The sequence below is a fragment of the Belonocnema kinseyi genome, chromosome 9 (genome assembly GCF_010883055.1).
Source record: "Belonocnema kinseyi isolate 2016_QV_RU_SX_M_011 chromosome 9, B_treatae_v1, whole genome shotgun sequence".
In the NCBI taxonomy this organism is placed as follows: Eukaryota; Metazoa; Arthropoda; class Insecta; order Hymenoptera; family Cynipidae; genus Belonocnema; species Belonocnema kinseyi.
The window spans coordinates 17,852,074-17,866,622 of record NC_046665.1 but is presented as its reverse complement, the minus strand read 5'-3'; the positions used below and the strand labels follow the sequence as shown (position 1 = coordinate 17,866,622).

General features: G+C 33.1%; 1 protein-coding gene across 1 annotated transcript in view; it reads right to left on the bottom strand.

Moving 5' to 3' along the window:
* Positions 1-14,549, bottom strand: part of LOC117179459 (guanine nucleotide-binding protein subunit beta-like protein) — a 65,020-nt gene that overhangs the window by 26,105 nt on the left and 24,366 nt on the right. Inside the window, exons 2-4 of the mRNA XM_033371291.1 lie at positions 7,631-7,839; positions 7,131-7,337; positions 6,831-6,941 (exon numbers count right to left, since the gene is read on the bottom strand). Of these exons, the coding sequence (XP_033227182.1) occupies positions 6,831-6,941; positions 7,131-7,337; positions 7,631-7,839 (527 nt within the window). The remainder of the gene's footprint in view (positions 1-6,830; positions 6,942-7,130; positions 7,338-7,630; positions 7,840-14,549) is intronic.

Here is a 14,549-nt window from a genome sequence, read left to right as displayed (position 1 = left end):
CAATTTCACTTTGGGATCATTCAACATCATATCATGGATTTTTTCGACATTTTCTGGTGTAGTGACCTCTTTTGGGCGCACAGATCGTTCAGCATCAACTGTCCTCGTACGGCCAAAACGAAACTCGGTAAACCACTTATGAATCGTTCCAATCGACGGTGCAGAGTCCGGGTAATACTTATCCAGCTTGGCCTTGGTCTACGGATATCGTTTTCTTGCGAAGATAGTAGTGTTTGATCAAAACTCGAAACTCAGATTTTTCCATATTAAAAAAAACTCAGAGGTTAGTCGCTTCTCAGTGCTGTAACTTGTAAATGCGTAAACATAAAGGCTGAAGTTTTGACAGGCGTCATTTGAAGGATCAAGCTCGACGAAAATGGTTCACATTAGTGAATACTAATGCACATCTCTTAGAATTTTCAGGTACTTATCAGACTGCCTAGTATTTTAAATTAAGCAATACAATTTGTCTAAGTTTGTCATTTAAATTTGTAATAATTCCCGTACAAAATTAAATTAAAAATTTCGAATTGAGACGAAGAAAACAAAAGCAAAAAAAGAATTCGCAAAGAAGAGAGTTTGCAAAAAATGCAAATAAAAATGCAAGAAAGAAGAAGAGAGTTTGCGAAGAAATGCGAATAAAAATGCAAGAAACAAGATACTATGGTTATGTTTTCATTGATCCAATTTTCCAGTATTTTTACGGGGTTTTCTTCTACCCTTGATTTATAAATAATAAAGAAAATCTATAGGGAATCTAACTCCATTACGTTGATTTTATATCGAAATTTCTGTATTGCATCGGAAGTTAATAAAACCTGGACATCTTTTTTTTTAACTAAAGAAAGTGACAAAAAAAGATATGAATAATAAAGAAAACTACATACAACTGTAAAAAACTACAGACAAGTATGAAAAAATACGGTAAGTTACGAAAAAAGCTTGATGCACTATCTAGAAATAGTTTTCAGTAGGTTAGAGTAAGAAAAAAATGTTTCTTAATGCCTTAAACAAAATTAATTAATAAATGCCATTTTTTGTGATTCGCAATTGTTAGTTGTTTGGAATTCACAGCTTTTATATAGAATATGAAAGAAATTTTTGCTTAATTGTGATAGCTAGAAATATCTGCTGTTTAGAAACCATTTTTATAAACAAATACCATTTTTCATATGCTACAAAAAAATAGGGTAAACTTTTTGGCAGTATCGACAAAAAATCTCATGCCAATGACTTCCCGTTTTTGTTTCTAAATCCAGTAAAAATGTATCGCTAGTGACCCCTAGCTGAAATTTTATTAAAGTTCATATTTGTTTATGAATATTATTCAAGTAATTACCAGTTATTAATTTGAAAAAAAATGACATCAAGGAGTCATTGGCAAGAGATTTTTGGTAGATTCTGCAAAAAATGAAGCCTGTTTATTGTGGCATACAAAAAAATTGTATTTGTTTAGAAAAATTGTTACATAATTTCTAAACAGCAGATATTTTAGAATAATCACAATTAGGCATATATTTTTCACATATTCTATATAAAAACTGGTAATTTCGAATAAATAATCATAGCGAATCACAAAAAACTGGCTTTTTTCATTAATTTGTTTAAGACACTAAGAAAAAAAACTCTTACTCTAAAATACTAAAAACTATTGCTTGATATTGCATCAAGGTTTTGTTTACATTTTATCAGTGCACCTGGGCTCATTAAGCTTATGTCTACACTTTGTTTTGTAAGATTTTTTTGATACCGCCAGATATTATTCACAGATTTACTAGTATATAGAGTTCTCGTATTTTTTTCGTAATTATATGTAGTTTTCTGTATTATTCATTTTTTTTTACCCTTTCCGTATTTTCTCTCTCGTAAGTTTTCTGGGTTTAATTTACTTCCGATGCAAAACAAAAATTTCAATATAAAAACATAATAAAGTTAGACTTTATAGATTTTCTTTATTATTTATAAATGAAGGATAGAAGAAAATCCCTTTAAAAAAATACTTGGAAAATTGGACCAATAAAAACATTACCATCGTATCTTGTTTCTTGCATTTTTATTCGTATTTCTTCGAAAACTCTCTTCTTTAAGAATCCTTTTTTTCTGTCTGTTTTCTACGTCTCAATTCGACATTTTCGATTTGATTTTATTACGGGAATTATTCTGAAATTAAAACGAAAAGCTTACAAAAATTTTACTGCAGAATTTAAAATACGTCTTGCTTCCCTAAATGTCGAAAAAAGGCTGAATAATATCATTAAAACAAAAGACAATCGATTTCGCCTTATTCTGCCGCTCTCGCACGTTCACCTTTCATTCTCTCACACAATGAGACAACCCGTACCCGAAACAAGCCAGAGCTCAAACTCGGCAGTTTGCAACGTTTGGGCGCAAAACATTTTTAATTGTTCCTTCCGAAGTTTTTTCTTTAGTGCTTAAATTTTGTAGAAAAATTCTTTGAAGTTTGATGAAAACCTTTCTTGCTAGAAGTATTTCGAAGTCAAAAAATTGACGCAAATAAAACAAAAACTATGGTGTTCGAAAGAAAGAGTGAGAAAACACTATGCAATATTGTATTAAATGATTAGAGAATTGAACGAGTGGAGAAGTTCGTTTACCTTGGAAGCTTATTTACTAGGGACGGAGAGGAGGAGTCAGATAAACGCATAAACGAAATTAAAAAGGTTATTGGTAGAGCAGGGCCCTTTATTAGAAGTAAAAATATATCAAATAAAGTTAAAATGTTAATTCAAAACTCTATATTTGTACCAACTGTACTATAAGGTAGCGAGACATGGACCTATCAAGAAAAAGATACGAGTAAAGTTAATGCAATTGACATGAGATTCTTGCGCATGATATGCGGGAATACTCTGATGGACAAAGTTAAGTAACGACATAACTCTCTAAGAATGTGGTGCAGAAGAAACGCTAGTAGACACATGGGAAAGAAACCGGTTAAGATGGTTCGAGCATGTTGAGAGAATACCAAATGAACGACTAACGAAGTAAGTGTATCAAGGTAAAGTAAATGTCAACGTGCTCAGAGGTTGACCGCGGAAAGATTTGCTAGAATGTGTCAATGAGACCCTAGTTAGAAGAGACATAAGAAGCCACAGAAATACGAGAGTGCATGAAAAAATGCATGGACATAAAAGAAGCTAGAGAAGTATGCCAGGACAGAAAAATATGGCGATAGTTAATAAAAAGGTTGTCAGTAGAGTGAATGACGCCTAAAAAAAAAAGACTCCATACTAATGGACCCAAGTGGGGAACCTTACATCACGACTTTGTGTGGATCTTCACTTGGGGCGATTGTTAGAGATATTGATCAGCAACCTGGGTCGGAGCAGTGCTGCGGAACGAACGTGTTATTTAAATAAATATCACGAAAATTCTGGATCAATCTAAAAACTTTACATCCCTTCCTCACACTACTCCCTTCCCCACCGAGTGAGCCACGCAAACCCCGAAAGGGAATTGGCTTAATGGTGTAATAAAAAAACAAAAACAAAAAAAAATTTCCTCGATACTTTTTTTTGGGGAAGCTCGAAAATCAAATCACGGTGCGCGGCGCGTATTGATGAACATTAAAATATTAATTAACAAATTGCCTTTTTTGTCCCAAGACAAGTGTTTTGAGCATCGCTTATGTATTTCACACTAGTACATCAAATTTGAGCTCATTTTGTTAATAAACAACGAAGTTTCGATGAGTTGAGCACAAAACAGTCTAAAATTAGATCCAATTCGTAAACCAGTTTTCATTTTTTATTTCGTAAATGACAAGTCGAATCAAAAAATTTCTTTAACATAATTTGCGCCTTTTTTAATATTCTATAGGCTCATAATTTTTTTCTCCTTAATTTTCCGACTTTTTCTTCAGGACAATACTTTCCGGGCATTTTGCCTCGCAAAATGAGAAACCGAAAATGTGATGCCGCGCCTTCTGCTAGTTCGTTACAAAATGCTTTTATCAGCAATACAAGTAAATTAACAAAAGCAGAAAGTGAAAATCATTGAATCAATTTAGATTATGAATTCTGAACTATTTTAGGAGTCGTAATTTAATAGTTTGTGGTGATGCAAAACTACGCTTAGTCGTTATTTCATCAAGATAATTTTCTAAACATTCAAAATGTTACGTGTTTTTTTATGTTGTTTAAGGCCATGTGACGAGAGGGTCACGTGACCAAACCTGGTCTTCGATTTTTCTTTCCCAACTTACGTCTGAACGAAATGAGGTATCACCCTGAAAGTTTGGGAAATGAAAGAGGAGGTAATAAAGTCCATGGCATGCAAGAATCTGTCTCAGGTCCTAAATAATTAGAATAGTGAAAAAAGGTTTTTTTTTAATTTCTATTTTGGAGAAATACCGACCGTGCTGTCGTCAAACCCTGCAAGCATGGACATAGGAAACACGGGACTCGGCATGCCACCCTAACTTCGGCGAGCGGGGTTGAATCCACGGGAGGGGGGAGAATTCCATGAGTGGGGAGAGCCGCCATCTTACGATGTGCCATTTGATTATACGCACGAGCATTTTTGCCGACAAACTGTGCATGGAAATATAAACATGTGGGCGCTGCCATGTTTGTCGCGGGGCATCAAAAGGTGGCGGACCTCCCCCCTCATTGCATCACCCCCGCAATGGCATGCCTAGTCCCTTGTTTCCTATGTCGATGCCTGCAAGCAATTTGCAATGTTTTCAATGGGCTAGTTATGAGGTTTATATTTCTCAAAGTGGGACAAAACAACAAAAATTGCTCACGAACATTATGCGCCAATAATGCAAAAACTAATGTTTGCACTTGAAATGCAAATAAACATATTTGGTCTGACATGAGTATCAGTCTGGTATCAGCTGTGTCAAAGCAGCACTATCGTAGCGGGTAGACAACTTCGAACTTCTAGGGGTCTGTGGGTAAAACAGATTGCATGATTACCCTCAGAGAAAGTTAAAAGTCAAACTTCTGCTGTAAAACCTAAATGTGTCCGTCAATATCATTATTTGCATAAATAAACTTTTTTCTTCTTCCAACTCTTTGTAAGGCCACAAACGATCCTTTAATATTCATTAATATTTCCCGAAAAAAATTTTCGCGTTATTTAAACTTTTATTTCTCAATATAGGTGAAAAAATATTGATCTTAGGGCTGGCTTGATCAGCTTTTACACTCATCACATGGCCTTAAAACGTATAAGATTCGCGATTCCTAAGACGTGCCCCGTTTTGATTAGATATCCAAAAAAGTATTTACAAGAAAAAAATTTTTTCTTAATTATACAAATTGGGGACCAGACCCACCATTCTTAGTGCTTCTTGTTTAGTATCCCAAACTTTCAACTCGATGTGGCGTTTCGTGTGAAAATAAGTTGGTCAATAAAAAAAGTGAAGGTAAGGTAGGAATCTGGTCAAGTGACGCACTCGTCACATGATTCGCTCCCCATCTAAGGGCATGTGGTACTTCCTCGTATGGCCAATCGAGTACAGTTCCCCCGGCTTTTTTCCCACAAAAATGAAAAAAAATTTTAACTGAATTTGGAGATGCTATAAAATATCATAACGGACGTCCCCAGACTCTTTTTTGAGGGATAACAAAAAAAAATGTATTGTGCTAAATAAAAATATTATGCATATGCATTATTTTGAGGTTGCATATGCATTATTTTGAGGTTGCATATGCATTATTTTGAGGTTATGTCGTTTTTTATCTCTGCCTTTACGATAATCTGGAAATTATTTATGTAATAAACTTTTTTGATTGGCTGCAAACAAGGTTAGTTCCTGGAGATTACTTACTATGTTTATTTGTAAGTCCAAAGTTTTCGCCAAAAATATTGTGTAGTTTGGAAGTAGCGCTCGGGTGAATTGTAACACACATAACCTCGAAATATACACGCACGTTGTCAGCAATATCGAAAAAATGTTGATAAAAAAACACAAAAAAAGTGTGCGGGGACGTCCGTTAGCATGTTCGCTATCATTTCCCAGATTTTGAAGACAAAATATTTCTTATCCTTGGAAAAAAGTCGGGGGAATCTAACACTGAAAAAATCGATACTATTTCCAAAGCGCTATGCAAATTAATCACATTTTGCTAAATTAAAACATTTTTTAATTAACCTACACAAAAAATGTGTGGGGACGTCCGTTAGCATGTTCGCTATCATTTCCCAGATTTTTAAAACAAAATATTTATTATTCTAGAAAAAAAGCAGGTGGAACCTAAAACTGGTAAAACAATTTTCGAAGTACAACATGCCCTTAAAGCCGCATGATACTAACGTCATACGATTCCTACCATACCGGTATTTTTTTCGCAAAAAATGAAATCGACATGAATTAAGATATCGAGTTTTCAATTTAAGTAATTAAATAAAGGGCACTAAATGAAATTTATCAAAAAAATAACATACTTTGATATTAGCGAATACTTTGATTTCTTAGGCATCTTCCCTACTACAATCCACCGAAATTTGAAGGAAATCTAAAAACAATTGTTTTCAGCAGTGTGCTAGCATAACATTGAATACTCCAGTTTCTACAGAATACTCAAGTCCAGTTACATCTTAAAATTATTCAAACTGAAAAGTTCATAAAGTATTAAAGCCTTGAATGATAAAATTTGGAAAATCGCCAGCTTACTTGAAAAATTAAACTTGAAGCCCTGATAATCAAATAATTTTACAATTGATCTTAGTGCTTGAGACTATACAACCTATTATTAGAATTACGATTGCACAAGCTTTAAAAGTAAAACTAAGAATTTACCAATATTTCGGTCAAATCAATGTTAGAACTTCTTTTTAGAAAAAAATAGAAAAAATACCTTGCCACCCGATGCACAGAGGGACCCATCAGGAGATACAGTTACGGTGTTCAGGTAACCAGAGTGACCATTATGATTGATCTTCAATCTACAGTTGGTCAAATTCCATACCTGTAAAAAATCGTTTAATGTTTTAGAAAAATTCTAGAGGTTATAAACTCTAATTTAGGTTTGATTAATATCAGTCCCATATCCGCAACCACTCATAGAGTTCGTGTTTGTTAAAAGAGTTTCATCATGCAAAATGTAAATTGATAACAGTAAATTACTAATCAAATTGAAATATTACGAGTCCGTTACCTTGACAACTCGATCCCAGCCAGCAGAGACGATGATGGGATTCGAATGATTTGGAGAGAAACGCACGCAACTAACCCAATCGCTGTGTCCATCATCCTGGATCGTGTACTTACACTCAGCTAAGGTGTTCCAAAGCTTGATGGTCTTGTCCCTCGATCCGGACACGATTTGGCGATTGTCAACTGAAAAGGCGACGCTTAGAACATCCTGCCAACATGTAGAGAGTTATTACAATTGTTTGAATTTTTTTTTACGATAAATATAAAATTTAATTTATTGGACGTTATTGTGAAATATCTATGCCTGATACTTACAAAATGGAGAGCAAATGCATAGCCCACCTCTTCTAAATTTGTTTTTAAAAAAATATATAAAAAAAATGCTTCAGTTTTTTTCTTATTAAGGAGCGAAATGCCTTCTGACATAACGTTGCACGTAAAAGTTAAGTTCCACTTTTTCAGAGTTAAATCTGGAATTGTTCTGAAAGATGATGGTCACACCTTAGTATGATCTTCGAATCTCCTGGTGGTACGACCGGCAGCCAAGTCCCACAATCTCAGGGTCTTGTCCCAGGAGCCGGAGAGTGCGTAATTGCCATCAGAGGAAAGGACAACATCGCTGATGAAGTGAGAATGCCCGTAAAGGCGCTTTTGAGGGATACCGTAGTTAGCTTCGTCACGAGTTAACTTCCAGACTATTAAAGTCTTGTCTAAAAAATAAAAATAAACCTCGTTTTGATGCTTAGGATAAACTCACTCGACTCGAAATCTACTGAATCTTTTTCCAATTCATTTCTTTCATAGGAATGTGCTGGATGGCCACTAAAATCTAAAAAAAAATCCTGGCATTTTCCGATTCTGAAATAGTTTGAAAATGGTAGTTTTGAACACCAAACTTCTAAAATTTTAATTTCATGTAATATCAAGTGACAGTTAAAGTGATTAAAGTATTCTAAATACATAGTGGCCATCCTGAAAGTGTGATTACAGTTTAGAAAGCAAAACAAAATTTTGTTGTAATGATTCATAATTTATTGACTGAATATTGTCGACAGTCCGGTAATTTATGTGGAACATTCAGTAAAAAAAGTATTTAAATTTTGGTAATTTTAATCGAATGTTATCTATTCCACAAAAACTTGAAAAAATACGAATACATTATTGTGTTTTCCATCAGAATATATTCAATTCAGACCATTACGAAGAATGGTATTAATATAGGAATCTTGATCCTGCCAAATATTTCGCAATCTTCACACTACGTGATACTAACAGTGATCCCAGATCTGAAACGAGATGTGGTCCAAACTATGCCAGGGCTATGTCCGTGTGATTTCTCCTCTTATGAATTTAAAAACTTGAAGGTGCACGATTGCCGGTCGTGACACTTTGGCGGTTCTATTTATATCTCTCTCCGCTTTGAAATAAAATGAAGAGATTGGGATTTGCTTGAAGTAATATCATTTTGAGCCTTAAAAATAATAGCGTAATTTATATTTTTTAACAAGAAATTTCTAAAATGTTAGTCATCGAAATTTTAAATTGATAATTTCGTATTTTAACATAATTTGATTAAAAAATTGTTAAATTAAAAAGGTGTTAAGACTTTGTATTTTATACGTATGGATTATTGAACGTTTGAATGAAATATTTCTGAATTAAAAATTTGTCAAGCTTCAGTTTTAAAATTTTAAAATTCAAAATATTTCCACCTCAAATAAATGTTTTTCAGATTTAAAAGTTTGAATTTCCTAATTTCATCCTGAATTTTGAATTGGAATAGGAAATTTTTTAAAGCAATTGTATGAATTTCTGAATTGGATCAGAGATTTTTCGAAAAAATTATAATTCAGATCTGGGACAGGGAATTCTACAGAATAATAAAAAAATTTAGTTAGGACATAAAAATTTGAAAAAAAGTATAATCAGGGTACATTATAATAGAATTAATATAATATATAATTAACTATATATGATATTATAATTATATTAATATTGTATCACCCGATATTAATATTAACATGAATATTAATTAGCTGTAAATGATTGTGCTAGAGTTTTAAGCGTTTGAAGTTGAATTTATCTATTAAACCGAAAAAATTTAAATAGCCTTTCAAAATTAGAAAATTTATTTATGAGAATCATTTGAAACAAAATAATTACAAATTATAAGTACTAACAGTTACAAAATGTTGTATTAACACTTTTTAAAATTGCTAGCAATTTTAAATCTTAAAAATCGAAGTCCCAAGTAGCCCTGTAAAAAGTATAATATGAAAAAATTCTAGGAAGCTATAGTTTGTAATTGTTTAATTCAAAATGATTCTCATAAACAAATTTAATTTTATAATTTCGAAAGTCCGGAGGCAATTTAAACTTTTTTGGTTTAATAGATAAATCAAACGCTTAAAAACTTCAGCACAATCATTTACAGCTAATTAATATTAATATTAATATAATTATAATATCGAAGAAAATAGTGATATAGAGAATTAATAAAGCGTAAGGACAAGAGGAACTGTACAATAAACACAGAAATATGTAATGATTTAATTGTTATCTGTTCAGTTCAAAATTCTAAGAGAGAAAATATGTATCTTCGTTTTATTTGAAAATTTAAGAGAGCAAAAGAATATGGTAAAAACTTGTAAAAGTATACAATGAAGACAATAAATTCTATTCTATTCTATAAATAATTATAATATCGCATACTTAATTATATTATTTATTTTCATTATGCACAATATACACAATATAAAGTACACAATATAATGAACACAATATAATATATAACAAAATATTAATCACGGTATTAATATTCTGATATGGCATATATATTTTTATTTTTAAAATGTGGGAGATATTCAGATATCATTAAAATCGCCAATTTCTTTAATTTCTTTCAAATGCGGATCAAGATATAAATAAGAGTATTATAACATAATTATAATATTATCATTAACAATATATGTATATATTTATATATATAATAGTATTAATATGTATACCATTTTTATTTTATGCTTGAAATAACGTAACCTCAAAATATGCGCATATAAAGAGGCACGCGAAGTATTCAAATCATGAGAATCGCCAGCATCGAAATCTGGAAATATTAAAATCCCAATCTCTTGATTTTATTTCAAAGCGGAGAGAGATATAAATAGAACCGCCGAAGTGTCCCGACCGGCAATCGTGCACCTTCGAGTTTTCAAATTCAGAAAAGGAGAAATGGGTTGCGCGTGCAAACCCAGTCATTTATATCGTCTCCTGCTGTATTCACACGGACATAGCCCTGTCATAGTGTTGGACCACATCTCGTTTCAGATCTGGGATCAGTGGATAGTAACCGTAAAATAATTTTACGGATTATTTTCGCCACCACGCTGTCTACACGAAATAAGATGTAGCTATGAGAATTTGTGTACTTGAATAAGATGAGCCAGCGCCACGTTGAAAATGTAACTCCAAATATAACTAGGGGGCACGTGCTAAACTTGAAAAAATGTATCAACTTATGAAAAATAGACCAAAGAAGAGAAGCTGGCGCCAAATTTTAGCCATTTTATCTCTAAATCTTTTGAGGAATTACTCATTATTTCAATTAATTAAATACATACAATGTCTTCGGTGTTTACAATAAACTTATTTGAACAATTGTTACATATAAAATATTGGTTTTCAGGATTTCTAGAAACGAACTACATTCGTGATGCAGTGACTGCCTAAAATATTCGGTTAAAATAACTGTCTTAATTCTTAGTGCTCTTGGAGGCGCGAAATTATCTGTGTTTCGTAACCTCAAAGTCATACCCCCTGTATGTTTGTATAACCCTTTTATATATATTCTGTTAGAATATTAGGGGCGCCTATTACCTGTGTGTGAATGTGGGGACAGACTCCCCTTCGGCACTACCATGTTCAATTCCACTCCGCGACAGGCATCTGTCGGCTCTCACGCTTATACTAATTAGTAATACAGAATCAAGCGTGTTACAAAGATTAAATGACCATTTTTATTACTATTAAAGAACTTGTATTCAACATAAGTGCCTTTTTTAATTCAAACACTCTGTCCATATATCAATCAGATTATGGGCCCAGCACGCTTACACTGCGCCAGTGACATTGCGTGAATAGTGCAATCTCAAGTCAAAAATAAAATATACACGCGGCTGAATTTAAACCATATAGTTTTGAAGTTTCTTGTGCACCTGAGAAAGAAGACATCTCGTCAACGTGCCACGAAAAAATGGACAAGAAAGACGGAAATAATATGCAGAACCTGGGTGACCTGAGTACACGTTTTGAAACCAACACTACAGGTATGCATTTGTAGGGTGAGTCAAACAATGAAATCTAGCACGAATAATTTTAATAAGTTCGAAATACTAATTATGTGTAAATGGTAGTTAAAACTAGTGTTCAAGTGGTTATACATAACAATCGAAAGCAATTCAGGGACAATCGAGTTTTTTAGTTAACAAACACCGTCGGAACTGAAATTTTATGTCAAGTCGCAAATTCCAAATCACATAATTGGGCATGGTGGTGGCACGAGCCCGGCGTGAGGGAGGTAAAAGCAGAGTTGCTCGTGTTTCTCAATATATTTTATCTCGCAGGCTCTGAAAATAAATAAAGAAGAAAAAAAAGGGAAATTAAGAAAGAGATAGGTTTAATCACGAATATGTAAAAGAAAGAGGCGGAGATATAAAAGCCTCTAAGTTTATAACTTAAAACGAAATATTAAAGTAAGCTTACTGGCGATGTGTAAATTTTACGAAAAGTAAATATGTATATCAAAGCTCTTACTAATTATTTTGCTTTCTTTCTTTCTAGAAAGTAACGAAGACGAGTGTTTGTCAATTTCATGCAGACGTTTACTTCAATTTCTGTTTGGATAAAAAATAAAATAAAATATAAAATAACAAACAGAAGATTACGCTAAAGAATGAAGGACAAAGTGTTCTTTTCTGCACTGAGCACGGTATTTTGGAGGTGTGTATGTGACAAAGTATACTGAATCAATTTTAATTTGAAGATGGCGATTTTTCACAGAATAATTATATTTTTTAGTGATATTAAATTACAATGCAATTATACTAAATTATTTTGTTGGTTCACTCGTGTAACGATCGCTGCCGTGCGTTTATCATTGCAGGAGGGACTAGCATAAATGCGAAAGCAGTTCTGAGTTCGAATGTAAAACTCATGGAGTAATAATAAGGAGACCGATCTTGGTACATGCACATTTTCTGCCAAACTTGGGCGTTTCAAGCCACGAGAAGTGTGCGAGTGAGTGCCAGTGCATTGAAATCACGACAGCGGCGACAGCAATTGAAGTTATATCTATTTTTTGCAAAGTCAAGTAAACTTAACCGTTGAAAGTCTATACTGTCGCATTATTTAATCTGCACATTTTATATCGTTTAATGACTACAATTAAAATTGTGTTACTTACCTATAGTTCGCAGGCCACAATTTGTTATCTTATTTCTGTACAAAAGGATAGAAATAAACAAGACAGTATATTGGCAAACTCGATTGACAATATTTACGGGAAATAACCTAAGTTTTCAGTTGTCATTAAATACGGAACTCACTCGCGCACTTCTCGCGAGAGAAAATGAGATAGAAGCTCACAGTACTCATGTCCGCTCAGATTTGAGTGTTCGCTTGAAACGTCAAAGTTTGGTAGTAAATGTGCAGTTAAAGCAGTCAAAACTCGAGGCGCTTTGTACAGCATGATCAGTCTTATTATTGTTACTCCGTGGTGGAAGTATTTACCTGCTTCAGTGATCCCGACGGATCCAATAGCCCCCAACTACAGAGAAACTCAAAGTCAAAAGTGTAGAAAGGGTCAATTTATATAAACATACTTTAAACGAAGAACTTGGTAAATTTAAAAGAACTTTATATCAATGCCATGTCAGTTACGCCCCTGTCAATGATATAGGAACGAATGCCTTAACAAACAAAAGGATAACGAAGAACGAACACGTAAAATTGGTGTCACATGCTGCAATATTTGTATCCAAGTGAAAAAAAAACCTGTAATCATAACCAAAGGACTGTTCACTTTCCAGATAAGACTCGAGTGATCGGATACTCTATGCGACTCGGCATAGCAGACAGGTGAGCCATATGCGTGACTGCTACGTGTCGATGACTCAGGTTCAGAAACACGCTTCCACTCCCATTAACTCGAGTAGATCGCTCGAGCCTCGAGAGGAAGGGCTGGCTTCCATAACCACCTTAGCGCACGAACACGCTGAGAATTATTGTACTCGGAGCACATTTTTAAAATTGTTTGAATTTGCGTGTTAATACTTGTAGAGAATTTTATTGCGCATCTTTTTTGTATGGCCATCAAATTCAAAGGTTGTCTCGTTTCTTAGTAATTTCAGGGAAACATTTTTCTCAATCTCGCGTTATGATAATAATAGGATTTGGTATTCATATTATTTTTTATGGATAATGCAAAATATCCTAGAAGTCTTCTTTTAGATTTTGTACGTATCTCGCGTCTTTTAAATTATAATTTTGGAATTTTCGATTTTCTGCATTATTACTTACAATATATAAAAACAAAATTACGAGTCCTATTGGAAAGTGGTTAAAAGACATTTTGTAGGATTTTTCAAAACCTATCATTTCTCTTTGAGACTTTTTGTCGTATTTTGCATCATTTGGATCAGAATTTGAATGTTGTGGTGTCAAATTTCGGGCAATTCTAATCTTTCTCCATCATAAATGATAAGAATGTAATAAATTAATAAAAATTTGTATCTCTTTTTTGGGCGAATAACTTTTTAGTTTTTTCTGTAAATTTGTTTCCTCGAGTAGACAATTTTTGTTAAATCATTTTTTTTTCGTAACTTGTATCGCTCTTCCGTTTTTTTTGTGCAACAAAAATGAAAATTTTCCATTTTCAAGAAAATCCAAAAACTTTTTATGATAACCTTTTAGGGCTTTTAAAAAGCAATGTTTTTCTTCACTTGACTTTTTTTCATAACGTACGTTGTTTGGCTTAAAATTTTGATTTTCGATTTATTTACAAAATTTTGAAAATGCTAAAACTGAGAATTTTATTTTTGTAAAAAAAAGTCATCAGGATAAATAGTTTGGCTTTCTAAATACTATTAATAGCCGTAAATAAAAATGTTACGTATAATAAAATGGTCCCAACATTTTTTCAAATGCTCTAACTTTTTGAATTTTTATCCTAAATGGCTGTTTAACGAACTCGTCCTTTCATTTCCGACTTTCGGACCTTTCTATTCTTATACTTTCTCAATCATAAATGATGAGAATGAGAAAAATTGTGGGTCCGGATGCAATAAGGGCACATAAAATTTTTTCGTGCAAAAACGAAGTCCCCTGGAGGCTTTAGAAAAAATTTTCGAATTTTAATTTTCAA